Source organism: Kockovaella imperatae, assembly GCF_002102565.1.
Source record: "Kockovaella imperatae strain NRRL Y-17943 chromosome Unknown BD324scaffold_1, whole genome shotgun sequence".
NCBI lineage: Eukaryota > Fungi > Basidiomycota > Tremellomycetes > Tremellales > Cuniculitremaceae > Kockovaella > Kockovaella imperatae.
In genome coordinates, this window is record NW_019028941.1 from 1,775,281 (window position 1) to 1,801,952 (window position 26,672).

At 53.4% G+C, this 26,672-nt stretch overlaps 14 protein-coding genes across 14 annotated transcripts; 8 read left to right on the plus strand and 6 right to left on the minus strand.

The window, feature by feature from the left end:
* Positions 1–2,094, plus strand: BD324DRAFT_606826 (hypothetical protein; the record flags this gene model as incomplete). Its single annotated transcript, XM_022014030.1, has 1 exon — positions 1–2,094. The coding sequence occupies one exon, from the start codon at positions 1–3 to the stop codon at positions 2,092–2,094; it is 2,094 nt and encodes a 697-aa protein (XP_021874877.1).
* A 143-nt stretch (positions 2,095–2,237) lies between these two features.
* On the minus strand, positions 2,238–2,845 carry BD324DRAFT_648085 (ribosomal protein S30; the record flags this gene model as incomplete). Its single annotated transcript, XM_022017777.1, has 4 exons — positions 2,238–2,268; positions 2,468–2,534; positions 2,643–2,694; positions 2,795–2,845. The coding sequence occupies 4 exons, from the start codon at positions 2,843–2,845 to the stop codon at positions 2,238–2,240; spliced, it is 201 nt and encodes a 66-aa protein (XP_021874878.1).
* BD324DRAFT_48662 (Prephenate dehydratase-domain-containing protein) lies at positions 2,843–4,196 on the plus strand. The gene is made up of 5 exons (XM_022012918.1): positions 2,843–3,141; positions 3,180–3,246; positions 3,287–3,522; positions 3,563–3,776; positions 3,816–4,196. The coding sequence occupies exons 1-5, from the start codon at positions 2,956–2,958 to the stop codon at positions 4,139–4,141; spliced, it is 1,029 nt and encodes a 342-aa protein (XP_021874879.1). The 5' UTR covers positions 2,843–2,955; the 3' UTR covers positions 4,142–4,196.
* A 279-nt stretch (positions 4,197–4,475) lies between these two features.
* On the minus strand, positions 4,476–5,381 carry BD324DRAFT_613593 (ribosomal protein L34Ae). The gene is made up of 4 exons (XM_022014514.1): positions 5,157–5,381; positions 4,894–4,960; positions 4,772–4,850; positions 4,476–4,633 (listed from the first exon to the last, which is right to left on the minus strand). Exons 1-4 carry the CDS (start codon positions 5,271–5,273, stop codon positions 4,552–4,554), a joined length of 345 nt encoding a protein of 114 aa, XP_021874880.1. The 5' UTR covers positions 5,274–5,381; the 3' UTR covers positions 4,476–4,551.
* Positions 5,382–5,484: 103 nt separating this feature from the next.
* BD324DRAFT_613598 (major facilitator superfamily domain-containing protein) lies at positions 5,485–7,916 on the plus strand. Its single transcript, XM_022014515.1, has 11 exons — positions 5,485–5,978; positions 6,023–6,135; positions 6,176–6,284; positions 6,326–6,525; positions 6,560–6,777; positions 6,828–7,006; positions 7,050–7,228; positions 7,313–7,408; positions 7,448–7,492; positions 7,549–7,718; positions 7,758–7,916. Exons 1-11 carry the CDS (start codon positions 5,763–5,765, stop codon positions 7,895–7,897), a joined length of 1,665 nt encoding a protein of 554 aa, XP_021874881.1. The 5' UTR covers positions 5,485–5,762; the 3' UTR covers positions 7,898–7,916.
* BD324DRAFT_613614 (hypothetical protein) lies at positions 7,917–11,691 on the minus strand. The gene is made up of 4 exons (XM_022014516.1): positions 9,980–11,691; positions 9,818–9,942; positions 8,877–9,781; positions 7,917–8,829 (listed from the first exon to the last, which is right to left on the minus strand). The coding sequence occupies exons 1-4, from the start codon at positions 11,609–11,611 to the stop codon at positions 7,994–7,996; spliced, it is 3,498 nt and encodes a 1,165-aa protein (XP_021874882.1). The 5' UTR covers positions 11,612–11,691; the 3' UTR covers positions 7,917–7,993.
* BD324DRAFT_613615 (hypothetical protein) lies at positions 11,560–12,206 on the plus strand. Its single transcript, XM_022014517.1, has one exon. It carries the CDS (start codon positions 11,648–11,650, stop codon positions 11,861–11,863), a length of 216 nt encoding a protein of 71 aa, XP_021874883.1. The 5' UTR covers positions 11,560–11,647; the 3' UTR covers positions 11,864–12,206.
* Positions 12,207–14,224: 2,018 nt separating this feature from the next.
* BD324DRAFT_613631 (P-loop containing nucleoside triphosphate hydrolase protein) lies at positions 14,225–16,724 on the plus strand. The gene is made up of 10 exons (XM_022014518.1): positions 14,225–14,393; positions 14,603–14,766; positions 14,833–14,900; positions 14,945–15,053; positions 15,105–15,406; positions 15,792–15,910; positions 15,951–16,082; positions 16,127–16,236; positions 16,277–16,385; positions 16,437–16,724. The coding sequence occupies exons 2-10, from the start codon at positions 14,624–14,626 to the stop codon at positions 16,629–16,631; spliced, it is 1,287 nt and encodes a 428-aa protein (XP_021874884.1). The 5' UTR covers positions 14,225–14,393; positions 14,603–14,623; the 3' UTR covers positions 16,632–16,724.
* Positions 16,725–16,794: 70 nt separating this feature from the next.
* On the plus strand, positions 16,795–18,467 carry BD324DRAFT_613633 (hypothetical protein). The gene is made up of 5 exons (XM_022014519.1): positions 16,795–16,972; positions 17,103–17,327; positions 17,398–17,658; positions 17,824–18,104; positions 18,172–18,467. The coding sequence occupies exons 1-5, from the start codon at positions 16,878–16,880 to the stop codon at positions 18,360–18,362; spliced, it is 1,053 nt and encodes a 350-aa protein (XP_021874885.1). The 5' UTR covers positions 16,795–16,877; the 3' UTR covers positions 18,363–18,467.
* A 94-nt stretch (positions 18,468–18,561) lies between these two features.
* On the minus strand, positions 18,562–19,973 carry BD324DRAFT_648091 (putative GTPase activating protein for Arf-domain-containing protein; the record flags this gene model as incomplete). Its single annotated transcript, XM_022017778.1, has 3 exons — positions 18,562–19,690; positions 19,754–19,871; positions 19,913–19,973. 3 exons carry the CDS (start codon positions 19,971–19,973, stop codon positions 18,562–18,564), a joined length of 1,308 nt encoding a protein of 435 aa, XP_021874886.1.
* A 397-nt stretch (positions 19,974–20,370) lies between these two features.
* BD324DRAFT_613641 (hypothetical protein) lies at positions 20,371–22,896 on the plus strand. The gene is made up of 8 exons (XM_022014520.1): positions 20,371–21,109; positions 21,169–21,700; positions 21,746–21,827; positions 21,880–22,146; positions 22,200–22,465; positions 22,514–22,602; positions 22,660–22,710; positions 22,761–22,896. Exons 1-8 carry the CDS (start codon positions 20,740–20,742, stop codon positions 22,823–22,825), a joined length of 1,722 nt encoding a protein of 573 aa, XP_021874887.1. The 5' UTR covers positions 20,371–20,739; the 3' UTR covers positions 22,826–22,896.
* Positions 22,897–22,993: 97 nt separating this feature from the next.
* On the minus strand, positions 22,994–23,785 carry BD324DRAFT_648093 (hypothetical protein; the record flags this gene model as incomplete). The annotated part of the gene is made up of 2 exons (XM_022017779.1): positions 22,994–23,607; positions 23,650–23,785. The coding sequence occupies 2 exons, from the start codon at positions 23,783–23,785 to the stop codon at positions 22,994–22,996; spliced, it is 750 nt and encodes a 249-aa protein (XP_021874888.1).
* Positions 23,786–24,119: 334 nt separating this feature from the next.
* On the plus strand, positions 24,120–25,134 carry BD324DRAFT_613648 (class I glutamine amidotransferase-like protein). The gene is made up of 4 exons (XM_022014521.1): positions 24,120–24,589; positions 24,643–24,731; positions 24,780–24,823; positions 24,875–25,134. The coding sequence occupies exons 1-4, from the start codon at positions 24,235–24,237 to the stop codon at positions 25,032–25,034; spliced, it is 648 nt and encodes a 215-aa protein (XP_021874889.1). The 5' UTR covers positions 24,120–24,234; the 3' UTR covers positions 25,035–25,134.
* BD324DRAFT_613655 (surfeit locus protein 6-domain-containing protein) lies at positions 25,135–26,545 on the minus strand. Its single transcript, XM_022014522.1, has 5 exons — positions 26,358–26,545; positions 26,220–26,303; positions 25,819–26,166; positions 25,441–25,754; positions 25,135–25,387 (listed from the first exon to the last, which is right to left on the minus strand). Exons 1-5 carry the CDS (start codon positions 26,487–26,489, stop codon positions 25,186–25,188), a joined length of 1,080 nt encoding a protein of 359 aa, XP_021874890.1. The 5' UTR covers positions 26,490–26,545; the 3' UTR covers positions 25,135–25,185.
* Between the last annotated feature and the right edge of the window lie 127 nt (positions 26,546–26,672).

Genomic DNA, 26,672 nt, shown 5'->3' on the forward strand with positions numbered 1-26,672 from the left:
ATGACCCCCATCTTATCCCTCCCACCCATCCCTGGCCCCACGACCCCTCCCTCCACGCATCGCCGCGCCGCCTCAACCTCTTCTGCTCACCCCAAACGTCCCCTTTCCTCAGCCAAAACGGTCCTCTCCGTCGAGGTGTTCAAACGAAAGCACGCCGCGGAGTATGCTCACCTACACCCTGATGCCGATCCAAAAACGCTTGCCGCAGAGGCAGAGCGACTGGAGGAGGAGCGTCGACTGGGACGAGAAAAGCGAGAGAGCCTGCAGAAGGGCTTGCAGGATGAGAATCAACCCCCGAGGCCTGCACAGAGACCATTAAGTCTGGTGCAGTCGAGGAGCCACGCCAGGGCAACCAGCACCTCAACTTTGGTCCATGCCCGCCGCGCGTCTCGCCCAGCTTCATCCCTCCTCCCCCTCGGCCAAACCCTTGAGGTCTTACTCGAGGATGCATCGCCAGTGACTGCTGCCCGACCGTTGCCTGCGACTTCCTCTCCCGCTTCTCAGTCCACCTACTCCTGGGCATCTTCCTTCTCTGGCGAGACCGCCGAGCTACGTATGGCCGCCCAATACGTCCCCACCGAGACCGATCTCACATCCGATGGCACCGTCACAGAAAGTGAGATCCTCAACTCGCCGGCTGCGCGTGACATTCGACGAAAGCGGATCGTCGCCATCGCTCATACCGTTCGCCAACTCGAAGGTATCGGCAGCCGTGAGCTCGAAGACCCGGCATTCTTCGACGTGCTCTCCAAAGCGTGGTACGCGAGATTTGACACACCAAAAGGTGTTGATACCGACGCCATGCACTCCCCTCCCGATCCAGAGTTCCGCACACCTCACCTCGATGAGGATCCATCACCTCGTCTCGAAGCCGAATCCCGTTCTCGATCCGTTCGTTACTCCTACGCATCCACCCTCCATGACCTCGCCCTGGATGGCGGCGCAGCGCAAGGCAGCCGACTCATGTCTGAAAAAGCCTGGCTACGACCCAGCTCCTATGTCGGGACGCCGTGGGGGCAGGACTTTGCTCCTTCGTCACGCCCTGTCACCCCGGATGCCGCCTCCCTCTCATCTCACGACCACTATCTCGACTCACCGTTTAGCTTGGAACCTGTCCGTGGTTTGCGTCGTGAGAATCGCGCAATCGACCCCACCCCCACCGGTCTGGGCTTCGCCGGTCCCTGGTGGGATGCCTCACGACAGCCCACCGAGTCTGCGGATTTTCAAGACGGGGAGGACGACTCGATACCATCGCGCCTCTTGGTTCCTCTGTCCACACCGACGACGGAACCAAGTACCCCCTTTGTCGTCCTCGACCCCGTCAATGTGACCAGCGCACAAGCATCCGATATGTTATACCCGCCCCCGCTACGCCCGTCATCCCCCTCAACGGCTCTGTCCGTATCAAACGCATCTCCATCCTCGAGCCCCTCCCGACCGAACTTCACAAAGACCCCCTCGAACACATCCTCCCGTCGACTCTCAGTGTCCGACGCAAGCCAGCCACTGGATGGTTCAATTGGATTGGCAATATCGTCGCCCCCATTGACGCCGGAGAGGGCGATGACAGTGAGCACATCGGAGAAGATATCGAGGTCTGTAGTGTACGCGGGAACAAGTCGCCTCCCTGCAGAACGCGTGATGAATCCCGCCGCCCAGACTCTCGACCCACCACAGAACGTGCAAATCTCCGCGAGCTCGTCCTACCGCGACTCGTGGAGAGGTACAGCCTCGAGTCCAGCCGAACAGATTGCAAATGAGGCGAACCTATCTCAGGATGCCGGAATCGCGAAGTCACCTCCGTCACGACTCACCTCCCCTCAGACCCTCTTCTTCGTCGGTTTCCTCCTACCCCTGACGTGGTTCATCGCTGGATGGATCACCTGCGACAATGCGCCCAGCGACGTGGAGAAGGAACCAGGGGCAGGCGTCGCCTCTACTATATCGATACACCGTTCAACATCCCCTCGGCACCGATGGGCACAGCACGACAATATCTGGGTCAGCAGGTGTCGACTCGCAGCGGCGATATCCATCCCCGTTCTCGTCATTTGGGCTCTTATCGCGATCATCCTCATCGCCGTATTGCGGTGAACATCTTGTACGAGTATACACGTAAAAACGATGCCATGTATAATGAGTGTGATGTCAATCCGCATGCCCGTCCCGCCCATCAGATGATCAGATGCATGTACAGTGCAACACCTGCGATCCCATCCCAAGCGTACACGTCTCCTCTAACCAGACTTTCCAGCGGGCTGGGGGTTGCTAAAGGCGGCCGAGTCAGCACAAACCGGCGGAATCACAAAGAAGCGACCAGGCGGGCAGATGATCTCAGATAGGAGCGAAAGACTATAGATGGAATTGTGTCGATCATGATGTGAATCTGATTGAACTATGCTTGATTTTCGTGGAATCATCCGGGAGAAGGAGAAGAAGGAGCGAGAAGACGCTTGTTTCCACTCACACTTTTCGCTTTCCACCGGGTGTCAAAGTGACATTGACGAAACGCCTGTTGTACTGCGCCCTCTTCTCTGAAAGTCACCGTCAGGACTTGAACGAACAATTGGGAAGGCTCCGGGAGGTGATGCTTTGCGATCACATCCTTCTTGCCCTTGTCCCCTCCGTTCGCCGACACTCACTTGCACGACCCTTTGGTGTCTTCTTCTTCTCCTGCTTCTCGACCTTTGGGGCCTATTACACCTTGTCAGCCGCCACCCAAACCACATCTCCGATCCAATGGAACGTTCCCCCTGTCTCCCCGCGGCATTTGTCTCTCTCCACTTCAACTCACCTGAGATCTGACTTTACCAGCACGAGCGAGGGATCCGTGAACTTTTCCCATGGTGAAATGACTTGCGGTTGAAGGTTGAGAGCTCTCTTCTGTCTGCTCGATGCTGAAGGACATTTCATTGAATTCGAGGTTTTGCCACGGCGTTTCGGAGTTTGTCAGATATGAGTGGGAGGTGGCATATGTATGTGGCACCTTTCACTGATTTTTCTGCATCTCCGATCCGCGGCCTTGGTCCATGTCGGATACACCTCTCAACCATGGATGAGTCCAATGGAGGTCCGTCAAAGAGGCGGCAGGATGGGCCGCGTCTGGCTTATCTTGGTCCCGAAGGGACCTACGGCCACCAGGTATGTTCCTCTATGACGGCGTGCTCTGACAGGCACAGGCTGCTATGGCGTTCTCTGCATCCATGTTGAAGGCAGCACGCCTCGTCCCCTGCGAGACTATCTACGGTGAGTCGCCATCAGCCGCCCATACTCATAGACTCTCAAGATGTGTGGACCTCCGACGCCGAGTACATTGTCATGCCGTTGGAGAACACCATCCACGGAGGTGTCAGAGAGACCTTGAATTGTATTGCATCATGGTATGGCCCTGTTCGCCCGTCCATGACCCGCCCGCCTGGACCTCAAGTCATGGCTGATCTCGACCTACCCGTGGACCACTCATTGATCGTCAAAGCGGGGATCTCTCTGCAAGACATCAAATGGGTCAAGAGTCACGAACAGGTGCATTGCTCGCGAGGAATAATGTATTGATGCTCCTCAGGCACTCGGACAATGCGCTCGATTCCTGGATCAACACCTGCCTAACGCAAAACGCATACCAGTGTCGTCCACCGCAGGAGCCGCTGCGTCCCTGCTTGACTCGCAGGAACAGGATTCCGAAATTACTGGACCTGGCGCGGCCATCGGCTCAAAGTCCATCCTGGAGACGCTCCCTGGCCTCGAGATCCTGCATGAGTCCATACAGGCCGTCAAAAGTGAGTCGGACTGTTCCCGCTCAGTTAGCTCACGAACAGACAACTTTACCCGATTCCTGCTCTTCACTCGACAGTCATACCCCATCCGCCCTGTGAGCAGCATACACACACTGTGGGTTGTTTTGCCGGACTCGGCCCTACCAGATTTGATGGCTTCAATGCCTTCAATGACACTGAAAACCCTCCTGGTCGTTCCCATGACGGACGTTGCGGAGAAATCTGGCTCAAAGTACCCGAGGCTGTGTGTTGTGGAATTGAGTAGCGATACCGCGGTGTCTCTTCCAACCTTTACTGGATCTCCCTTAGTGATACTCGGACAGTCAGGGTTTGGCGCGGGAATAGATTATAGACAATGTAGCCAGTAAAGTATCTCTCACACGAGGCAACGATGAACAGAGATGACGCACATGCCAGCGGCTCAAGTTGACCCGTCTTTGAGAGCTCATGGCATTTAGTAGGCAAGGCGGGTTGGGGGTCACGGATGCCTCGGGTTCTGATGAAGCGTCAAGGAGTCTGGGCAGCCCTAATGGAGTTCGACTCAGGCTCCGAACAGAGACTTTTTGTCCACAGTGAAAGACGTCGTTCCGTCTCCATAGTCCAACACCGTGCTTCGAGGTCTAGGACGCCCCACCCACAGCGACCGGTGGTCTGAGCTCGCCATCTCAACTGTATGCCTCGATCCGCATTCCTCCAATCAACGTGATGCTAAATGGTATACATCGTCATGCAGACCCTGCCGACTCGCCCTCCGTGATTCGTGAAACTCTCCAAGCATCTACTTCTTGACAGTAGCGGCCTTGGCCTTGAGCACACGCTTGACGATGGTAGCCTCCTCGATCAAGAACGCTCGGGTGATGCTGTTTTTGGAACCGAAGATAGCGAGTGAGACGAGCGGGACAGCGTGGACGGGACGGGACGAAAGCCAGGCAGAAATCGAGGAGAAGAAACGAATCCAGTCAGCGCAGGGTCCACTATGACCAGAACAGCTCCCTCACCGTTGCTTGGTGCAAAGAGAGCAGCAAGATCCTCCGTAAGCTCGGTTAACGGTCTTTTGACGTTTGGAAAGGGTAGCGTCTTTACAAATCTGTTAGCCAACGTCTCGCATTCCCTTGCTCACATTTTCGAGGGCGGAGGGCGGGAACACCAGCAATGTCGACTCCACAGTCACCACATTTTGGGTTGGCCTGAACAAGCGTCAGTGGATTCCGAGCGATCTTTCCAGTCCATATCCAATCTTCATCTGCCACGTCCCAAAGCTTTGCTCGACTCCATCTCGTCGTCCGCTCGTCTGCTCCCAACTTGTCCCTCTGATTTTCCCGAACAACCACCACAAGTTCGTCCCTAACCTCGACCCATAACACGATCCCCAATCCAACTCACAGCTCGCTTCTTGATGTGGTGAACGACCAACTTTCCACCAGGAGTCTTGACGACTCTCCTCCTGTTGGAGGTGGTGTTGTATGGCTGTCGCTTTCGGAGAGTGACTCGTTGGGCCATTTTTACTCGATGCGAATGCTATGAATGTGACAGACTATCTGAATCTCGACCTCGAAGCTTTGCACCTTAGCTCGAAGCTGCTGAGGTGGTTGCCGCACTGAAATGTTTTGAAAACGCCGAAGATAACGCCGTAGGGTGAGAGGAGGGCAGGGGCAAGTGTGTGGCACCGACTCGTATCGGATTTTAGAAAAGACTGCCTTAAATCCGATGGCACCGGCTATTGCTTAACATCCTTTCCGCGCAGAGTTCTCCCTCCACAACGCAACAGGCCTCGGGATATCATCCCAGCTTCACTTACCGGCCACTTGACACACAAGTAGTGTTCCACAGACACGATCGCTCAATCTCATCCTAGTAATCGATGTATGGGTGCACACCCGCCGATCTGCTCCTTTCACCCCTCACCGGCTCGCAAGCGAGGGGGATGCAAGGGCGATGAGCTGTTTTCTCCGACTGCTAAGCTTCTGACAAGTCTTTCGCGATTCTGATATGGCAAACACTCACATCGACCAGGCTGCAAAAATACCACAGGTTCCTCCTGACGAATGTATCTCGGAGACTACCGAGAAGATCTTACCGACCTCCTCCACCCTTGACTCAGCCCCACAGCTGGACGACGATGGGTCAACCCAACACCGCGCCGCGCTGTCCAGAGCCAGACGAGTGGTCGTTGCTGGCCTGATGATTACGCCTTATTTTCTGACTGTATGTCTGCCAGCCGTCCTCGTGCGCGACTAATCTCTGAGCAGTCCTCCAACTCGGCCTCTGCCTTCATGCTCATCCCATCGATACAGCGCGATCTCGGTGGTAGTCAGCTCGCCGTCCAGTGGGTCGCTTCGGCATATACTCTGGCCAACGGCTGGTGAGTCGTGAAGTGATTGACAGACTAACCTTGCCCTCAGTGGTTTGTTGGTCTCTGGACGACTCGCAGACATGTATGGTCGAAAGAAGCTATTTCTCATTGGTATGTGCCTCAACGGAGTCTTCTGCCTCGCCTCAGGCTTCATCAGGGTGGGTCACCCCCATCAGCCTATTGGACTGACACTTGCCAGATCCTGATACCACTGTGTATTCTCCGAGCCCTCGCAGGTTTAGGCTTGGCCATCGCCATGCCCGCCGGATTCGGAATCATCGGGTCAACGTTTGACCAAGAACCGGGGAGGACCATCGCATTCGCCATCATGGGTACGGGTTGGCCCCTGGGCAGTGGAGTATCCCAGGTTCTCGGTGCATTCATCGCAACTGCGAGGCCGTAGGTCCTTGTGTTGAACAAGCTCAGACTCTAGGGAATCCTGGTCTTACATATTTGTCCTACTGGGCGGTCTAGCGATCGTCACTGCCGCGGTCACACTCTTCGTCATCCCCATGGACAAGGATCCCAAAAGGCGGCTCGTCGACCGACGGATCGACATGATCGGAGCGGTCTTGATCACCCTCGCCATCTCCCTCCTGTCCTTCTCCATCACTCAGGGCGGTTTAGTCCATCGAGGATGGCGCGAGCCTTGTGAGATCCGAGTCGGGGTGCTATTCTGTCTGACCTGACGCTTGATCCAGACATACCTTGCGTCTTCTGCCTCTCCATCATCACGGTACTCGCCTTTGGTTTGTGGCAACACCACCTCAAACGCAAGAATGCCCTGCCTCCCCTCGTCGACCTTGATATTTTCACCCGATTCAAGGGCAAAATCACAGCCCTACTAGCAGTGACATTCACAAGCTATACCGCGATCAACGTGAGCCAATACCCGTCAAAACATCTCCCTCATGTTTACTCAGGGCTGGCTCTATGTCGCGTCCCAATGGTTCCAAGTGCTCAAAGGCGAGACACCACTCGAGTTTGCCCTCCATACCCTCACCGCACCGATAATGGGTCTGGTCGCGTGTCTCATCGTACCACTCGTGGCCGTACGAGTGAGAGCACCGATCCTGCTCGTTTTTGGCTGTTTCTCCACGGCGTGAGTCCCTTCCCCCCTCTCCCCCCTTCCGCTCCTTTGGCCCCCCAGTCATTGTCATTGTGCTCAAATCCTCCTTCTTTGCAGTGCTGCGTGCTGGCTATTCGCTGCCCAGCCGTCCGGATCCACCTACTGGTCATTCGAATTCATCGCCAACATTGTCAATCCATGGGGAGCAGACTTGTAAGCTTGACAATGTGCGCTCGCACCTGACGCCACAAGTACGGTCGGTATAGGCTCGGTTCTGATCTCCAACTTTGCTATTGGGTAAAGTCCCCAGCCGTGGTTTGGCTGTGGCTTTGGAACTGATGATTCGTGACCAGAGACGAGCAATCACTCCTTGGCGCCCTGTTCCAAACTGTCATTGCGTTTTCAGGGACCATTGGCACTTGTCTAGCCTCTCTGATACAGACGAAGCAGTACGAGTCGTCTGGCGACATCCGGAAATCGCTAGACGCCGCTTGGTGGTTCTTGGCCGGCATGTCCTGGTTGGGTGAGCATCATGTCGGACCAAGGTCAAGGCTGACTCCAGCCTGCCTCATCACCATTGCTTTCCTGAGAGACATCAAATTGGCGAAGGACGTCAAGCGAGATTTAGCTCATCTGGACAAGGGAGCCGAGATTGCGACAGCGATTCCAAGCGACCCCACGACAATACAAACGAGCGGATGAGGAAGGATGTATCATTTCACATTTACGGTTGCATCATTGAAGGCATATAAGAGACCGTTTGATTGATTATGGCTGTCACCCATCTGAGCCCCCGCATTACCTTCCCCTCGCAGCTCTCGCCGCGGTCCTCTTCTCCACATGCTGTCTATTCCTCAGATGGACCTCAAAATTGTCCAACGTTTCACCCGGTCCCAACGTGTACACTTTTCCTGGACAATCCGTACACTTGATTCTCCATTCCAAGGGAGCCGAGGGTTGATCGGCCGGTCGAAGTTTCGGGACAATGATAAAGCTATCGAGTGGATACTTTGCCCTCAATTCCGCTTGCGCACGATTCGTCCAACTTGGCGGATCAGGCATGGGTTTCTTGCTCGTTACGGGAGATGGCATCGTGGCAGACGTTGCGCTGACTGAACGAGCCGATAGAGGTGGCGCAGAAGGTACAGGCGGCGGAGGACCAGGAGTAGAGAATGGCTTGTTAGAGAGTGGAGGTGGTGGCGTGTCGACAGAGTCTCTAGACTCGCTGTCCGAATCGCTATCGCTAGGTGATTGAGATGGATCCTTCGCACTATCCTGCGGCGGTGGCGGTGGCTGCGACGGTTGGACAGGGGCTGGAGGCGCTTGAACATGCGCAGGAACATGGTGAGGATTCGTCTGACCAGAACTCATATCAGGAAACGACATGGGCTGAGGCGGAGGATAGCCATGATTCGGTGGAGCATAGCCATGGCCATTGCCCATGAAGTGTGGAGGTTGTTGCGGTGAGGGTTGCGGCGCAGACATCGGTTCAGGCTTTTGCTGTGTCCTCGGCATGCCAGCTGGGACGCCGTTCGGATTCCCAGGACCAGTGTTCTCCAATCTGAGCCGGTGGGTCTCCTCGTCTTCCGTATACGTACAAGGACGCGGCCTCCGACGTTTGGAGTAATACCGATCTGGTTCTAAAGTCAGCTTGCCCCGTGTTTACTGACGCCAAACTCACAGCACTGGAGACACAGACTCCATTCACCATTCCTGACGTCCCGTTTGACCCCTCGAGACAAGTGTTCCGGAACTCCACAGTTCTTGCAACGCCACGGTACTTTGGTCTCGCCATACGGTGCTTCCATCTTGACGTTGAACGCGTTGCCATCGGGACTGTCAAATTGACCGTTGAAAGGACGCTTGCGACTCGGCATGGGACTGCCGACAGATTCTGATACGGAATCATCATACAGGGATCGCTTCGAACCAGCCATGGTTGGTGTCCCATACTCCCCGTTGGGGACCATTGAGTCCTCCCTCGCAGATGATGGACTCGCTCGACTCGCACCGCGGCTGTATCGATTCGTTGGAGGTCGCGAATTCCGCATCGACATCTTGTTGAACACTGATGGCGTGGGCAACGCAGCAGCTGGCGGAGTAGGCGGCGAAGGCATCTCGAGGTCCTGTGCCAGGACGCTGATGTTGGCCTGAGCGGCAATGGCTGCTGCTCGACGCGAAGTCGTGGCCACCGGCGCAGATACATCCTCAGTCGCCGAGACGACCGGCAGCTGACCGTTCGGTCCCATGGGATTGATCAACGTCCTATGGGTCTTGATAGGCTCTCGATCCGGCAAGACGACACCCCGTCGTCCACGCGTGTTCCTCTTTTTCCGCTTAGCATCGCGATCTCTGTCCTTTTCAATCTCATTGATTTCTTGTTCGGTCATGGTCGCAAAGATTGGCGTGAACGTGGCGAGGGCAACGTCTTCACGGCGGAGAAGCGACGACTTGGTGATCGGCGGGAGGAAAGCAGACCTCACTTCGTCGTCCAATATGACACCAGATCCAGGCATGTGCCCGACAAGGAAGAGGGAGCGGCGATGAACGAGTATCTGCTCGTGGATATCGTGGGCGAGCGCGGTCCTATTCCGTGAGCTAGATTAGCCTATCTGCACTCACGCAAATTCCCCAGACAGCCCCAGCTCCTTGACATGCAGAGCTGCGAATTCTTCCGGCGTCACGACAGAGTTGAGATCCCATTCGAACGTGTCTGTCAGGTTCTGAGTTCCAAGGATGATATCGACCTAACAAAGTGAGACGTTGCCAATGGTGATCACTCACCTTGATGAGGAATCGCAGGTCTTCACTCTGAACCGAAGAGAACGTCGCCGTAGCCTCTTCCACCGTCATCGGCTTTTCCTCCTTCTTGACCGCGTCCTCTTCGTCTGCGATCACCTCCGCATCCAGACCGACAATCTTGATTCGCTCATCATCCTCCCCTACTTCCGTCTTGATCTCCACACTCGAACGGGCAGAATGAGCCATTTGAGATCCTTGATCGTCCTCCAATACCGGCAAACTCCCTTCCCTTGCCCGTCTAAACACCTCGAATGTCGCCTTGGCATCCGCATTGCCCTCCGAATCCATCTTGCCCCGAGTCCCGTCCATCGCATTCCGTGCCAGTATCGGTAACACCTGATTCTGAAACTCTCGCTCGCGTTCCCTGATCGCCGCCACTATTCTCGGTCCAAAGACGCCTTCGGGCACTCCAAAGTCAAGACACAGGGTCGCAGCGAATAATTCTGGCGTGACGACTGTATCGGCGCAATTCCACATGAACGTGTCTTTGAGCTTCCAATGATCTTGCTCCAGGTCTATCCGCACCGGAATAATTTGATCATCCACATTGGCCAATGCTTTGAGTTGAGCGGGTGAAAATCGAACCTCTCGTCGACCCCTAGCTCTCGCTCTCAGAGCCATCTTCTCCTCTGGGAACAAGATGGAGATTCGCGTCCGGGGCGGCAACGGCGTCTCGCCTTTTCTAATCTCCCACCACGGTGTTTGGAATTCCAGACTCCGCGCCCACCTGGACATCTTTTCGCGATTCTTTCCTTTTGTTTCTCCGAGTTTCTGCGCATACGCCTGATCATTGGCGATCCAATTCTTGATCGATTTCTGTTCCTCTTGGGACAGAGGCGGAAGCAAGCCACCAAACGTTGGGTCGTCGGGATCTTCCTCAGGTAAGGTAGTGATCGTGTGGATAGGCAAAGGCAAAGGAAGGGCAGATTCCCACTCCTTGACAGGGAGTCCGGATCCACGAACGGCATCGCGGCCCGCTGTCGATGGTCGAGTCGTCGGCGTAGGCTGGGTCGGGATCCACGCTGGAGGCGGCATACCAGGATCTACGGTGACAGGCTCAGGTTTGCGATCCTTTTGCCTACGAGAAGATTGCTGCGACGCATCGCTGATGGCAGGAGATTGCGGCGGTACAGATCCAGCGAGGTGAGGCGGTTGTGGTCGCGGCACGGGCTGAGCAATGGGAGGGCGGACGGGGGGTTGAGTTGCAGGGGGCGGTGGGGGTCGAACGTTTGGTGGAGCAGTGCCATGTTGGGACACTGGCCTCGATCTCGGCTTTTGCTGTCCAGATTGGTTCTGCGGAGGTGCGCGCATCAATGAGGCCATCTGCTTCATCCTATTCAGCGTGTCTACTGGCACAGTCCCGGTGTTTAAGACGGCAGCAGCATGGGACACCGCGGCAAACGTCTGAGGTTGATGCGTCTGGATCATTGCCCTCCAACCTGGATCGGCCAGAGCAGGGATCATGTGCAGGAGACGGAAATCGAATGGAAAGTCAGATGTGTCGGCCTCACCTGACGGCTGGGCGGTCTGCGGCGGCTGAGGTGGTTGGACCGGTTGTTGTTGTTGTTGCTGCTGCTGCATCTGCTGGGGTTTTCCTTGGGCAAACGCCTGCATATTTTGCTGAAGCTGCTGCTGCTGTTGTTGTTGCTGATGCTGATGCTGCTGGAGGAGGAGCTGCTGCTGCTGTTGCTGCTGCTGCTGCGCTGCATCCGGTGTGGCCTGTTGAGGCGTTGGTGTGCGCATTGGCATAGCCTGAGATTGAGCCATTTGCGCGAAATGCTGAGAGGAATGTTGATTATGCTGAGGTGTGGGCGTACCCATATGAGCAGGGGAAGGAGCATGTTGCATTTGCGGAGTCTGATGTGAATGATGCGAGTGGATGGATGCAGCGGGTGATGGCGCGCCAGTAGGTTGAGGCGTCGCCACGGGATAGTTGGAGTGTTGTGACGTCGGAGGAGTCGTGTTCATCGTGGCTGTCGGAGACTGTGCAAAGCCGTGTTGTTGGACATGCGGTGAAGTGACGCGATGAGAAGCGGCGGATCCTGGACGAGGTGCCATGTGTTGAGGTAGACTTGACAGAGGTTGGCCTTGAGATACGGCAACCCCCTGCTGGTGCTGCGATTGCGGCGGCGGCGGCGGCGGCGGCTGAGCGTTGGTATTCTGTCGCATTTGACTCTGATGACTCCCGTTGGAGTGAGCTGAATCCGATCGATGAACGGAAGGATGCCCTTGTTGCTGCTGTCCTCCTGCGCTTCCAGGTTGCGGCTGCTGCTGTTGCTGCTGCTGTTGTTGTTGAACCGGATTGAGCGGCAACAATCCATTCTGTTGAGCAAATGCCCGCATCATGTTCTGCTGCATCGCCAACAGCTGCATCTGTTGATGCTGAGGAGGAAGTGATTGAAACTGTTGGCTCGACATGAGATTATTCCTTGCCGCTGTAAATTGCTGCTGTTGCTCGACCGAGAGACTCAATTGAGGTGCACCCTGCGACCGTGGTCCCTGAGCAGCATGCTGCTGCTGTTGCTGCTGTTGCTGCTGTGGAGTCATAGATGGCGGAGGCATATTCGACATTGGGCGGATAGGTGAAGCGGTGGAATTGGGTGTACCGTGCGATTGTGGTGAACCCATTTGGATTTGTTGCTGCTGCTGTTGCTGTTGAGCCATCAACTGTTGTAAACGTTGATTGTTGAGCATTTGTTGTTGTTGTTGCTGCTGCTGCTGCTGTTGAGGCGTCATGCTCATTTGAGATCCAGCTTGGTGTTGACCTTGAATGCCTTGTCCACCTTGCCCTTGTCCTGCTCCCCCTCTCATGGCGGCATTCATCATGGCCTGAGCTTGATTGCCTCCTCCTTGTCCTCCCCCTTGAGGCCCACCTCCTCCAGTATTATTCTGCGCATTCGCCTGCATGGCCTGCATGGCCATTTGTAATTGCTGTTGTGACCATTGAGGCTGACCATTTGGACCTCTAGCTTGCGCCATTTGCTGAAGGACGATCATCTGTTGTTGACTGATGACTGGATTCTGACCTGGGGGAGGTCGAAAGTTGCTCATCTGAGCCGCAGCTGCAGCGTGAGATTGGGCTGTAGATGGTCCAGGATCACCTCCACCGCTTGACATTCCGGGAATCGTGGAGGACTGAGCTAACGACATGTCCCTGTGCTGCTGTGGTTGTTGTTGTTGGACAGACGTAGAAGGATAATTGAATCGAGGTGCAGCGTACGTTGATGGATCGACTATCGGTTGAGTCGCGTTACCGCCCGTAGCCATGTCCCCCTTTGAGCGAAAGTTGTCAGGCGATATCCAATGACATTCCACATACCTCGAGAGCTATCTATAAGATCGACATGAGGGGTCCTGAAAGATCTGTCAGACCAGACGCGTAATATCACGGACAATCCAGTCTTATCACATGGTCCGTCAGCAGACGAAATGTCGGGTAAGGTAATTGATCAACTTACGCCTTGACGAGTCCCTCAGGGACCTTGCTTCACTATGACCTGGTCGATTTACCGAAACAACACAGGAGATTGAAGGAGGAAACGTTCCAAAAACCACTTGGATATTTGGCGATCCGTGAGCGTGAGTGGAATTTCGATCCACTACGCGCCGAAAGAGGTCGATAGGTTGAGCCCCGCTCCAAGCTGAATGAACAATCTATCCAGTCGCGTCCGTCGTTCGTGATGATGATGTTGTTGCAGGTGGGATGTCCCAATGTTCCACGGCGTACAGACCCAACAAGTCTTTCTCCTTTTGAAACCCCGATGGGACAGGGAGGGAGGGAGGAGAGAAGGAGAGGGGGAGAGAAAGTGGTTAAAATCGGAGTTGAGAGTGTTCGGGAGGCGGCGATAGATCCTTGTCTCTCTCTCTCTCTTTCTCTGTGACTGACTTGATTAGATAGCCTTTAGAAAGAGTTTTTTTTTGGTGAGATAGCCGATGTCGATCCCACACACCTCTGCTTCCCTTGCTTGGAACTTGCGACTCAGCCACGTATGTTTGAACCAAATGCTATCAATCTTTCAGGGGTACTTCCTCCCTTCCTGCAGCAAAAGTCCCACTTACCACCGAACAGACAATAATAATTGGAATCGGGGGAAGGGGAGGCAAAAAGAAAAAGGAACTGTGGCCCCCCCTCGGCTCTGGCTTGAATCCGGTCAGGAAGGGGTGGAATTGCCACATCAGGGAATCGCCACCTGCCTACTGCCACTCACACGCGTACCATAGAAAGAACTGCCACATTCAATGATAACGCCGAATTCAACCCCTCACTCTCCTCTCGTGCTTCCACCGCCGTTGCTCTACTCATACATACACTTCATTCTTCCTCGCAGTTTACTGACTTGACCTTCTGTTGTTGGACGCTGTCTCCTGTCGTCGGGCTCTCTTCTAAACTTTCAACGTGCGTATCACATTCGATCCTCCTCTCTTCGATCCCCATTCAAGAGCAGCGAGGTCAAAACCATGAAGTGGAATATCGGCTTACAGGATGAATCTCTCCATTCGCGTCTATTCATACCCCCCATTCCTTTCTCCTGAACCCTTCCTACCCGCGTCTGCGCGTTCTCTCTCTCTTCCTCTCTCCCTCCACCATCCATTTCTCCCGTTTAGGCATCAAAAACCGCTTTCGCCATGTCTCGACCAGATGAAGAAGAACTCGTAGATTACGATGAGGCTGCCGAGGAGACATTTGCCCCCGCCACCACCACCAATGGTGCTAAAGCAGATGGAGACAAGAAGGGCTCCTACGTCGGTATCCACTCGACTGGTTTCAGGTCAGCAAAAAAAAGTCTTCTATCCTCAGACGGAACATGTTTTTGGTAACGATGGACTCGGTGTAGGGATTTCCTCTTGAAGCCAGAGCTTCTCCGTGCGATTTCTGATCTCGGTTTCGAGCACCCATCAGAGGGTGAGTGACCATTCCCCTCGATCCATGTTCTGATCGTATCTCAGTCCAACAGGAATGCATCCCCCAGGCCATCCTCGGGACCGACGTCCTGTGTCAGGCCAAGTCTGGTATGGGTAAGACGGCCGTGTTTGTCCTTGCGTCTCTGCAGCAAATGTGAGTCAGAACGACCCAAGACAGAGCAAACAAGTCTGATCTGCCATCAAGTGAACCCGTCGATGGAGAAGTCTCCATTGTGATCCTTTGTCACACGCGAGAACTCGCTTATCAGATTCGAAACGAATTTGCTCGATTCTCCAAGTTCATGACCAATGTTCGCACTTCCGTCTTTTACGGAGGTACTCCCATCTCTGCAGACCAAGAAATCCTGGCATCGAAAGAGAAGTGCCCTCATATTGTCGTCGGAACGCCAGGGAGAATGATGGCCCTGGTCAGGGACAAAAAATTGAATGCTTCAAAAGTCAAACACTTCGTGTTGGACGAGTGCGACAAGATGCTTGAACAACTCGGTTAGTCTTTTCGACCCATTTTCTTTCTCTCCCAACTGTTTCAATATGTGTCATTTCGACAAACATCTTCATATCGACAAACGTCGACGGCGATGGGGCGTTTCGGCCGCTTCATTGCTGCTTCGACCGGCAACTTTGGAGCTTGGCCCGTAAAAGATCGACAGACGACACGTTTGCCCCTCTTTTCCGCACTATCGAACAATTGCAGGAATTTTTTCATTTCCTGCCTTCTAATTCTGACCCCTTCCATCTTGATTCTGCTTAAAGTACGGTCGCTCACGTATGGCTTTCTCTCCTATCATTTCGTCCTTTGTGCTCTCGTCACGGACTTGTCATTTGACATGCCCCCTTGACCTTGGCGTCCATTTGCGTCCACCCTCTACAGATATGCGACGAGACGTTCAAGAGATCTTCCGAGCGACACCGCACCACAAGCAAGTCATGATGTTCTCCGCTACACTCTCCAAGGAGATCCGAACGACATGCAAAAAGTTCATGCAGAGTGTGAGTAGTGCTTGAATGGACAGCGACTAACTCTTTTCAGCCTCTTGAGATCTACGTCGATGACGAGACCAAATTGACTCTGCACGGATTGAAGCAGTACTTCCTCAAGCTCGAGGAGAAGGAGAAGAACAGAAAGTTGAACGATTTGCTGGACAACCTCGAATTCAACCAAGTGAGCTTCACCAATTTATCTAGGAGCAAGCTCATACCTCCCAGGTCTGCATCTTTGTCAAGTCCGTCCCACGAGCCACTCAGCTGGATGCTCTGCTGCAAGAATGCAACTTCCCTTCGATTTGTATCCACTCTGGTCTCGCTCAGCCCGAGCGGTGAGTCAGGATATCCCAGCCGTCACTCATGCGTTCACAGTATCGCCCGATTCCAACAATTCAAGGCCTTTGAGAAGCGAATCCTTGTCGCGACCGACATTTTCGGACGAGGAATTGATGTGGAAAGAGTCAACGTTGTCATCAACTACGTGAGTATCCCATGTTCCTCTTTCCCCACCACTCGCTGACATCTTCTCCAGGACGCCCCTGCCGATGCCGACTCTTACCTCCACCGAGTGGGTCGTGCTGGACGTTTCGGGACAAAGGGTCTGGCCATTTCCTTCGTGTCCAACGATGCGGATCAGGAGGTGTTGCAAAAGATCCAAGAGAGATTCACGGTCGCAATACCCACATTGCCAGACACCATCGACCCTGCTACGTACATGACTTCTTAGTCAAAAGGAGAGGAGGTTGCTCTGTTTATGGCGTAACTTAAAATCTACCAAAAGCAAGGGATTCAAGTGACATGTATGCTTTCAATGTGCGTCTGTCTATCGTGGAAAGAGCTCTGTGCCGTCGAACGGAAATATCATAATCTGACGTCACTTTTTGGGCTGAAATGCTGGAATTTTGCGGAAAGCGATCGACTTGAGCGGAATCGCAATACTAACCATCCTACATCTTCCTTGCCGACTGGTACCATGCTCAAGACTAGAGGCGACTCAGCCGACTCCGATGACGATGCGACGAATGAGCTTGACATCTCGTATGAGCAAGAACGGATGGAGAACATCCAGTGAGTCTAGACATCCCAGCTACAGATAGATTACCACAACTCCGCTGCGACAAGCCGACGGAGGAGACTTTTCCGTGTAGATTGTTGGGGACCATTTAAGATGATTGAGCTGACCCTATACTCGTGTCAGGAATAACGCCGCCCTTCTATCTTCCCTCGGCCTGAGTTCGGAACTATCGATTCGACCGCACAAACCGTCAAGCTTGAAATCTGGGAAACCGAAACGAACCATCTCGTCAGCTGAAGAGAGGACTCGAAGACAGGTCAGGGCGAGAGAAGCGGCTTTGAAAAGGGATCTAGAGCCAACGAGAAGGAGCTCTCGAGTAGCTGGTAAACCAGCACCAGATTATTTGGGGTGAGTCAAGAGGCATGAGAGGCGAGAGGCGTGCCTCGTATCTACCAATCCGCTGACGCTTCGTATATAGGGAAGGCGTTCAACCTCCTTCACCTACCCTTGGCCCAACTTCCAACTTTACCCGACCAGACCCTTTACCACGTCAGACTGCACGAGTCATACCTTCTGGGCCGCAATATGATTCGGGAGAAATATTTGAGCCTGCCCCTTTACCTAGCAGACGAGAGGATGGCGTTTTGATATTTGAAGGACGGTGGAAAGATGTCTTTACGCCCAATGTCAGTCCGGAGGAAATGTTCCTTGGTGGAGCTTTCGCTGGAGGTTTCTTTGCGTGAGTCAAGGGGACATGCATATGTCGCACGAGGATCCTCGTCAGGAGCATTCAGACCTCGGATTCAATCAGGACCGCAGGCAACAGGGTCATTAACGCCTGGATCCCCTTCGGCCATATTATTCGTCTTCCGATTGACAGAGCATTGTACTGACTCACACGTAGCGATACCTACTCCCACGTCCTGAAATCTTCCTTATCCTCTTCACAAGATATCGCCGATCTCCCTTTCTCCGCCCCATCATCTTCCGTCCTCTCTGAGCGATTCACCAACCCTGAACCAGATGGGGATGTCAACCGATTCAAAGTCCGAGCAGGTCAAAGCCTACAAGAATGGGAAAAAGCAGGTTGGATATGGCCCGCAGATCCTAGAGGTTGGGCGCAGTGGTATCTTCGATTTTGGAGTGGAAGACGATGTGAGGATGATGAGAGACAAGTCAGGCGATGTGAGTGGTGTATCTTTCTGAGCCTTTACCTAAGGTGGCCTATCCCGTGACTGACATCCTCTTGTAGGGCTCAAGGTCGCTGGACCGACTGGACGATTCAAACGCGCTCTAATGAAAAAGGTTCATGCTGCCGGTGGGGTTCCCGGAGGCGGACTCGCGGATGAAGATGTTGGAAGGGTCTTGAGGCAATGTCTTTGGCAATGGGGATATGAGTTGACAGAATCGGAGTATACAAGGGCAATGGAGACAGGTGCCTAAGGGGCGGGACCTGGAGCCTGAATCCCGAGTTCCAAAGGCAAAGGAAACCAATAGATTACTTGGAGTATGGGATCATCTTGTTGTATCATGACACATAATGCAATATGTTGTACAGCGCGATGCGGGCTCGCACGCATCGAACGACGATGAGTATGACATGGTATACCAAGAGAAAGACTGTGAAATGGCTCCGAACAATCTAGCTCATCCCATTCGCATATCCCGGTCCTCCAGCCCATCCCCCATGTCCATTCGGATCCCCTCCGTAACTGCCACTCATGCCATTGAAACCGACGGACCCCATCATCTGCCCATTCACTCCGTTCATCCCACTCATTCCGGTATATCCATTGTAACCCATGTTGTCCATCATCCCGCCCGGAGCCTGGAAGCCTTGAGCAGATTGCTGGTACATCGACATCTGAGGATGCTGCAGCGGCTGCGCGAACGGGGACGGTTGCGACTGGTGAAACGGGGATGGCGATTGAGCCTGATACGAAGGCATGCCACTCGAAGCGTTGAATGGGTTATTGGCTCCGAATGCATTTGGGTATCCATTAGCCGCACCTTGAAAACCGAATGGTTGAGACTGGTATGACATATTTCCCATTTGCTGAGTGAACGGGTTACCGGTATTGGATGAGCCCGGCGATGAGAAGGACGCGTAGCCCTGCTGCATCATTTGATTCGGATCCCCTGAACCAATTTGCAGAGGTCGAGTACTGGACGGAGCACCGTCAAAATTGATCAAATTCATCGTCGTTGCGGCAGTTGACGGAGTGGTGCCGAAAGGATTCTGAACGAAAGGCTTTGACGGTGTCGCTTGATCATTCGCAGTCGGACTTCGAGAAGGTCGAGCTCGAGGGAGAGCATCGCCCCTTGCAGCGGGTAGAGCAGGCAGGTCCCTCTCCTTGGTGGAGTCCGAAGGCGTGAGTATCAGAACGTCTTCCAATTCGGGATTGACAGGATTTGATCTCGAGATATGGGGTCCGGCTCTGCTGGATTTGGAAGGACCACCCACTCCATTGCCATAAGAGGCACCCGTGACACTTCCCAAAACTAACCTCCCATTGGCTTCTCTAGCTCTATTCAACGAGGTGGGAGCGTGTCGAGAGGTGGCAGTATTGGCACCCGGTTTGAACGCTCCCTGTTCGTATTTCCGCCTGATGTACTTTTCAATCTCTGAGTCTCGATCTTCCGAGCCTGTCGCTGTGGGAGGCGGATGAAGCCCTTCGTTCGGATTGTATATGGCGTTGGAACGAGTGTTGCCGATGGTTCGACACGCTGTGATTTGCTCACGGGTCCAAGAGTCAAGCGTGACGGATTTACTAATGGCGAGAGACGGTGAGCATTTGTGGCCAAGGCTTCAGGTTCAGTACTGCCTAACTCACACTCTGGACCTATGGGTCCCCAATTTACGATGTACAGAAGCACAGCCTACACAGAGGAATATACCCAGGTTGACAGATGCCCATCTCGGAGCAGTGGCATGACAATCGGCACACGTATCTGCACGAGATCAGACTTCCACTCAGAAGGATCAAACTGACCATTGCCTGGCATCCTCAAGATCTCTTCCAGCATTCTCTCATGACGCTTGTCCGCCGCCATAGTGCTCTCCAGGTCGATGAACCCTCTGGGATGACAAAGGGAACCTAGCGCGGAAGGAATGTACACGTGATGACGGTTGCTGACGGCGACGACGAATTGAGCTTCGGACGTGTGATGCTCGTAGGTCTTACACGAACGATAACGTAGGCTCCTTTCTGAAAGCAGGTCGGTGGCCCTTCGTTATCGAGGTAAGCGCTTTAAAGATCAGTAATGATGATGAAACCAAGACTGTGCTCGCTCTGCAGGTCTTCAGCTGGAAAAAAACCGCGTATCGGCAATGACCGCCTTTTATGGATCCGCAGCTGGGGGAGCTACAGCAACAACGAGTGGGACTGGCAATACTGCGATAGCATAGTCTTCAAGCTGCGAGTGGCCTTGAGCTGGGAGCAAACAGCGAGTCCCGTTCAATGCAAGCCTATGGTACTCCTTCACGCTGCTGACTGCAGAGAGCTGGTCCATCGCGTTGCAGTATGAAACTTTCGATAGCCATTTGTTTACGTCACTCTACACTGGATCTGCGACAATTTTGAGATTGACCGAGGCTATTTTGAGCACTCCTCATCCCATCCCTTCGGCCTCCCCCTGGAAGCCTCTTTATATCTCAGCCTCCGATATTGATCCTTTCATCCCGATACTCACTTCACGCGTCCAGACCAGAGCCTCAGACGAAAGCTCAACGCATGCCTGCATGACTCAATCTCACCCGAGGACACTCAACTTCGCCTTTATCGGCATCCAAACCTGATCATCGCTGTGGTCAGAAATAATGTTTCATCCCGCAGCAAGCGTCCTCCCATCTGCCATCGCCTCGTCTTCGTCCTCTTCTTCCTCCACCTCCGCCTCTACCTCCTCTCGACCTCATTCTCCACCGTTCCACTCGACAAGGTTGTCCATGTCGGGTGCATCCAGACCGCACGATGTGGAAAAAATGTCCTCTGGACCGAAGACCACGTCATGGCATTCACCTTCAAGCTCCTTGAACAATTTAGGTGCCGGGATAGCTGCAAAGGGTTTGAGACGGAGACGATTGACAACCCAGGCATTGGGAGCTGTGTTTCTGATTATCACCTTGACATTATGGTACAAGGGAGTGAAAGTTCCTGCGAGACCGAGTCTGAACTTTTTCCCCGCTGCCGGTGAGTCTTGAAATTCCTGATGCTAGGGATGAGTCTGAGGCATGGCATGGCTTTTACAGCGCCGAGTAGTTACGAAGGCAGCACACCGTCCTCATCTTCTCAGTCATCCGAGACCGCAGCAGATGGCGTCGCCGAATCACATAAATCCTCCAATCGACCCGATACCACCCCACTCACTCCTCTTCAATCTTGGGGGAAAGACCTCAGGTCAGATCGTCTCCTCGCAGGATTGGACCCCTGGCCAGCTGAACCAGTCGATGATCCAGATACGCCTGCGCTGTCGACACTTGGGAAATTCGCAGATAATGTTTACGATGCTGGACACCAGGACCTAGCCAATTACACTTTTCAGCTAAGGCAATTCGCCGAGATCGCAACGTCTGGTTCGGTGTCCACCGATTTATTGCAGGGTATCGCTCGGACTCTTGAGGGTGACACGGCGTCAGACTTTGCTCATACCACTTGGGATTCGCGCAAGAAGCTGTGGCAGACGGCTAAAGATCAAAAGCTTGATTCTTCCCGAGATGTCAAGACGTGGAGAGAGGGCAAAGCCACTACGGAGGGTTGGGACTGGCAATTATTGACCGACGAGTGCGTATGATAACAGTATCGAGGCGTGGGCTGAAGCGGATACAGAGGGGCGAACTCATACGTCGAGAGCAAGCTCGGAGGAAGCAGGGTAGAGATGCTCTGGAATGATTTGCCAACGGGCATTCTCGTGAGTAGTCTCCTTGACAACGACTATCAGGTCCTCGCTGACATGTTACTAGCGCTCAGACCTGTTGCGTTATCTCTTGCTACTTTTTGAGGGCGGCATCTATTCCGACACGGACACGTCACTTCTCAAAGAGCCGTCCAGATGGGGATCAGGAGCCACAGTCTGGAAATACGGTGAAGGCTGGCTGGATGAGAAGACCAAGCGGCGGTTGGCAGGTGGGGAAGACGTCAATGATGTGTTGGGCCCACCGAGTGTCGTGGTTGGGATCGAGGCGGATGTAGGCACGCGAGCGGACTGGGCAAAATGGTGGCCTCGGCCGGTGAGTTACTGGCATGACCTATGACTGAGCTCAACACAATATCCCCCCTTCAGATCCAGATCGTCCAATGGACAATGGCATCCGCTCCTTTCCACCCCATCTCTCTCTCAGCGGTTCTTCGAGTAATGCACAAGACGGCGAAGGCTATCGATTGGGCACATGAGCATGAAAAGATCATCAAGATTTTGAACGACCAAGGAAGGTATAAAGATGCGAAAGAGCTTCGTGAGGTGACGGTGATGAATGAGCCGAAGAGCGGCGGACCGTTGGGCGTCATGAGCTGGACAGGGCCGGGTATATGGACAGATGCAGTCATGTCGTGAGTCAAGATTTCCCAGCTGCACTGTCGAAGCTGACATGGTCTCAGGTATCTCAAAGTCAAGTATGGCGTCGTATGGACTGATCTGCGGAGTATCACTGTGCCTCTACGTATAGGCGATGTGGTCGTATTACCTGGTAAGATGCAACCTCTGAACGTCTTTGTCTATCCTTTTCTGACGCTCAATTCCTCAGTCACTGGGTTCTCGCCTGGAGTAGGTAATTTTGGAGCCAAATGGGCATGGGGTGAGTTCATAATCGTCATCATTGATGCCGGTATTGACACTGTACCTCAGACGAACAAGCGATGGTAGAACACAAATTCAAGGGATCATGGAAGACGAGCGAACATCCGAAATGAGCACGCACATCAGAAGCATATCTCGCAGCATTGTATCTTCAAACACCAGCTATGCATTGGGGCTATTCGACGTGCGTGACATGTTGCCTACTTGTTACTCGGGACGTTACTTGGACGTTGTCTGAGCTCGAGGTCAATTTGTTGGAGTGTTTGAAACGAAGACTCTAGTCAGACCACATTCGATCCAGTTTGATGAGACTCTTCGAGATCCCAAGCGGACAATATCTTGTCTGTGTCTCTGAAATACTGATCTTTCAAGCCTTGAATAGTCTCAAAGTCCCATTTATCTGTCGTTTCTCTGGGATGAGAGAACGCTTCCTGCCAGGCAAGCAGCACAGCGTACTGCTCCAAAGCGCTTGTACTGGGAGCACCGCTGGCAATGTAGGAGGAGAACCACTTGTCAGTACTGGCACACGCTGTGGCGTAATTGACATCGGAGGGATCGTCCAGATCTTCGGTCCGCAGAGAGAGGACGACATCGTCCAAGAGTCGAAATGATGGCCCATATGTTTTACTCTGCTCTCCAAGCAAGGTCTTCATAAGTCGATGTCTTCGCGCCTTCGATTTATCTCGGAATGTGGTCAGCTGGATCTTGGCTTCTTCTCGCTCTTTTACGGGAAGGCTCCCTTCTGTGACATACTCGCAGCCTGGGCCGTTGAGCTCCCAGGGGAAGACTGACAGGGAACGAGGTACTGGCTCCGAACGGAAACGTGCAGTGCCTCGTCTGTTGTCCGTTGTTGAGTCGCTCGGCAAGTTGGCCGCGGACGATGCTCTCGGTTCCTCTAACCGAGTGTCAACAATATCAATTGGGCTCCGCCTGTCACTGTAATCTGCCGTCCACATTTCTTGGATCGTGCTCTTCGATTCAACTGGACGCCAGCAAGTCGCATGGTTATAGCGTATCAATCGACTATCAATGATCCTCCTGATCAGACCCTCCAGCTCTTCGGTGGAGCTCATGATGATATTAAGGGGGCGTGAGTACTAGCGTAACGTGTACAGTGTGAGTGATAGTACTGTAGTGACGAGAAGAACGATCCTCTCGACTGTTGCCCTTATCTGTCTCCACTGACACTCTCCTCAATCAATCACCTACTTGGTCTTCCTGGTCCCGCAAGATCATCCTTTGTGTGCCGTGATCAAGGGAGATGCATTCAATCGATGTTGATCGATTGGCGTAAAGTGACAATCAAAGGATCCCAGACAGAATTAAGTGCCACGTACAGTACCGTGGCTGCCACACGCCAAGCAATCCGGTAGGTCGATCATTTCGGATCTTCGTAGCTTTTATCATGTCCAGATCCTCGACCGAGTCAGTCAACTCGGGCATCCAGAAGCGATTGTGGCCATTCTAGCGGGAGTTTGTCTAAGCTAGTTCTGGTCAGGTACCAAACCCTCAATCAGCCCAGATGAGCTCTCAACCCCGAATCATCCGCGTCGTCCTGCCTCTGTTCCCATACTCTCAGCCTCTCGATTGGTGCGGCCCACATGCAGTTTTCAGCAGTACAGATCCCAGTCGACCAGCGTCTAGAAATTTGCCGTTCAACATGATAGTGAAAATCGCGTCCGAGACGATGGATCCAGTCATGAATGCCGGGGGACTCCGAGTTGTCCCTGACATGACGTTGGAAGAGGCAGAATCTGAGACATGGGATGCGATCCTCCTACCTGGTGGAGGTGGAGCTCGACCATGGTTGAAAGAAAATGATAGAGTACAAGAGTTCCTCAAGAACAAGGTGCCAGAGGTGGAGTATGTCTGGACGGGTGAGCCGCGACCAACCTATCAGGGCTATCTTATTCTGACGGCGGCTGGGCAGTATGCACTGGATCTTGGCTATTGGCTTCTACTGGACTGCTGAGAGGTCTCAAGGCGACCACGAACAAGGCGGCATACAATGAGGTCATAGTCAGTCATCGCTGACTCACGTTAATTCTCACTGACTCTCGTACTCAGGAGACGACCCAAGACCAAGGTGTAACTTGGGTTCCAGAGGCAAGGTCAGTCACAAGCAAGTGATAGCGGGATCTTCGCTCAACCCGTCGCTGCAGATGGGTCGTAGACGGCAAGATTTGGTCAAGTTCAGGGGTGACAGCTGGGATAGATATGGCAGCTGCGATCATACGACACTTATTGAGCAAGTACGAGAACGATCAGAGCAAAGCCAAGCAGATGGGTGATCAGATCTTGGCAGTTCTCGAAGTGAAGTGAGTGTCGTCACCGTACTAATACGCAGTTCGTTCCTGATGCTTGATGTCCCTTCGTTCAGGGAAGCAGGAATGGACGACGACCCATTCGCCGAGCACTTTGGTCTCGTATAATACTCATGCATCGGTCGGTCACCCTCACCTCTCTCGCTCGCTCAAGCCTTGTCCTTCTGCTTGTTTTTGTTCCTGCCACCTTCGAACCCTGGTCGACCCTTCTTCTTCATCTTGCCGCCCTTGTTCTTATCCTTGAGACCTAGCTTTTTATTCCTCTTCGCATCAGCGCGAGCAGCTATATTGTCGGATCGTTTCTTGATCGAGGCAGCTTGTGCCCGCTCGAGGTCACGTTTCCTCTCGCTCCTAGAGTCGTATGTCAATGGTTTGCCATGCCCAGGAGCGAACGGGTTTCTTACCATTCCTTGCCGCTCTTTGACTTTTCCTTCTCCTTTCTCTTGACTGCCTTCTTCAAGACTGTCTCTTGATCTGCGACCTTGCCTCCAGCTGCTCTTTCCTCTGCTTTGGCCCATCGTTCACGCTCCAACACTTCTCTCCTCTTCTCATCCGTCATGCTGTCCAATTTGCGCTTGTGCTTCTCCAAGTGCGCCAGCGCGTGAGATGGATTGGCGATAGGCTTAAAATTGGATTTGTGCTGGGCAGCTGAAGGGAGCTTGACAGTAGGATAGGTTACTCCATCATTGTCTCGAGGATGAGGAACGACAAGTCGAGGCTGCACGATCAGTCTGATCAGCGGAAGATGCTCCCTTTCAAAGCCATGAACCCTCCTCAATCACCTTTGCAGACTTGCCAGTGACTGCTTCCTTCTCCCTTGCTTTCCTCCTCTCTTCCTTTCTCTCCCGCCTCCGCCTATCCCTCATCTCACCTCTCCGTCGTCTAGTCTCCGCTTCCAACGCGCTCCGACTTTGAGGATCGGCATCATCGTCAACTCCACGATCACGTCGAAATCCCTCAATCTTTGAGTGAAGACGTGCCCTCAAATCTGATATGCTCGCCGTAGGAGGTAGCGGTCGAACCGGGGCCGGAAGAGCAGGTGAAGAGATGGGAAGAGGGATAGAAGATGGGCCTGCCTGGGAGGATGAATTGACCAGATCCGCAGCGGTACTCTGCTTCGATGGATCAAACTGCAGAATTGGCCGCCTCAGCACTGTCTCGTTGACTTCCCTTCGGGACGTACTTTGTCCTGCCTGGCCTTCTTCTTCTGCTCCTTGATCTCCTCTCCAGTCTGACGCTTCTTCTTCTTCATCCACTTGCTGTCGACCTAAACAGCCGTTAGACAGACTCTTCTTCACCTACAAGCTGAAAACATGCTCACCTCCTGAGACTCAGGTGCAGCGTAGAATCTGGACGGGATGAGGGATAAAAGTTTGGTGAATGATTCATTGTGCCTTTCGAGAGAAGCCAAGAGATCTGGAGCATGTCCATTAGACATCATAGCGCTGGCCATGATCTCTCGCAGTCTAAGTGTGTGAGGTGCGAAACGCTAGAGATGTAGAGTCAGAGTTGACTAATTCAAAATCTTTCATTGAAATGGCCACCTCCACCGCAATTTTTTTTGTGAAGCAAACTTTTCGGCAGGACGAATGGCGTCTGTCTGTCTGTTAGCTACGACATGCAATTAGGGGAGAAC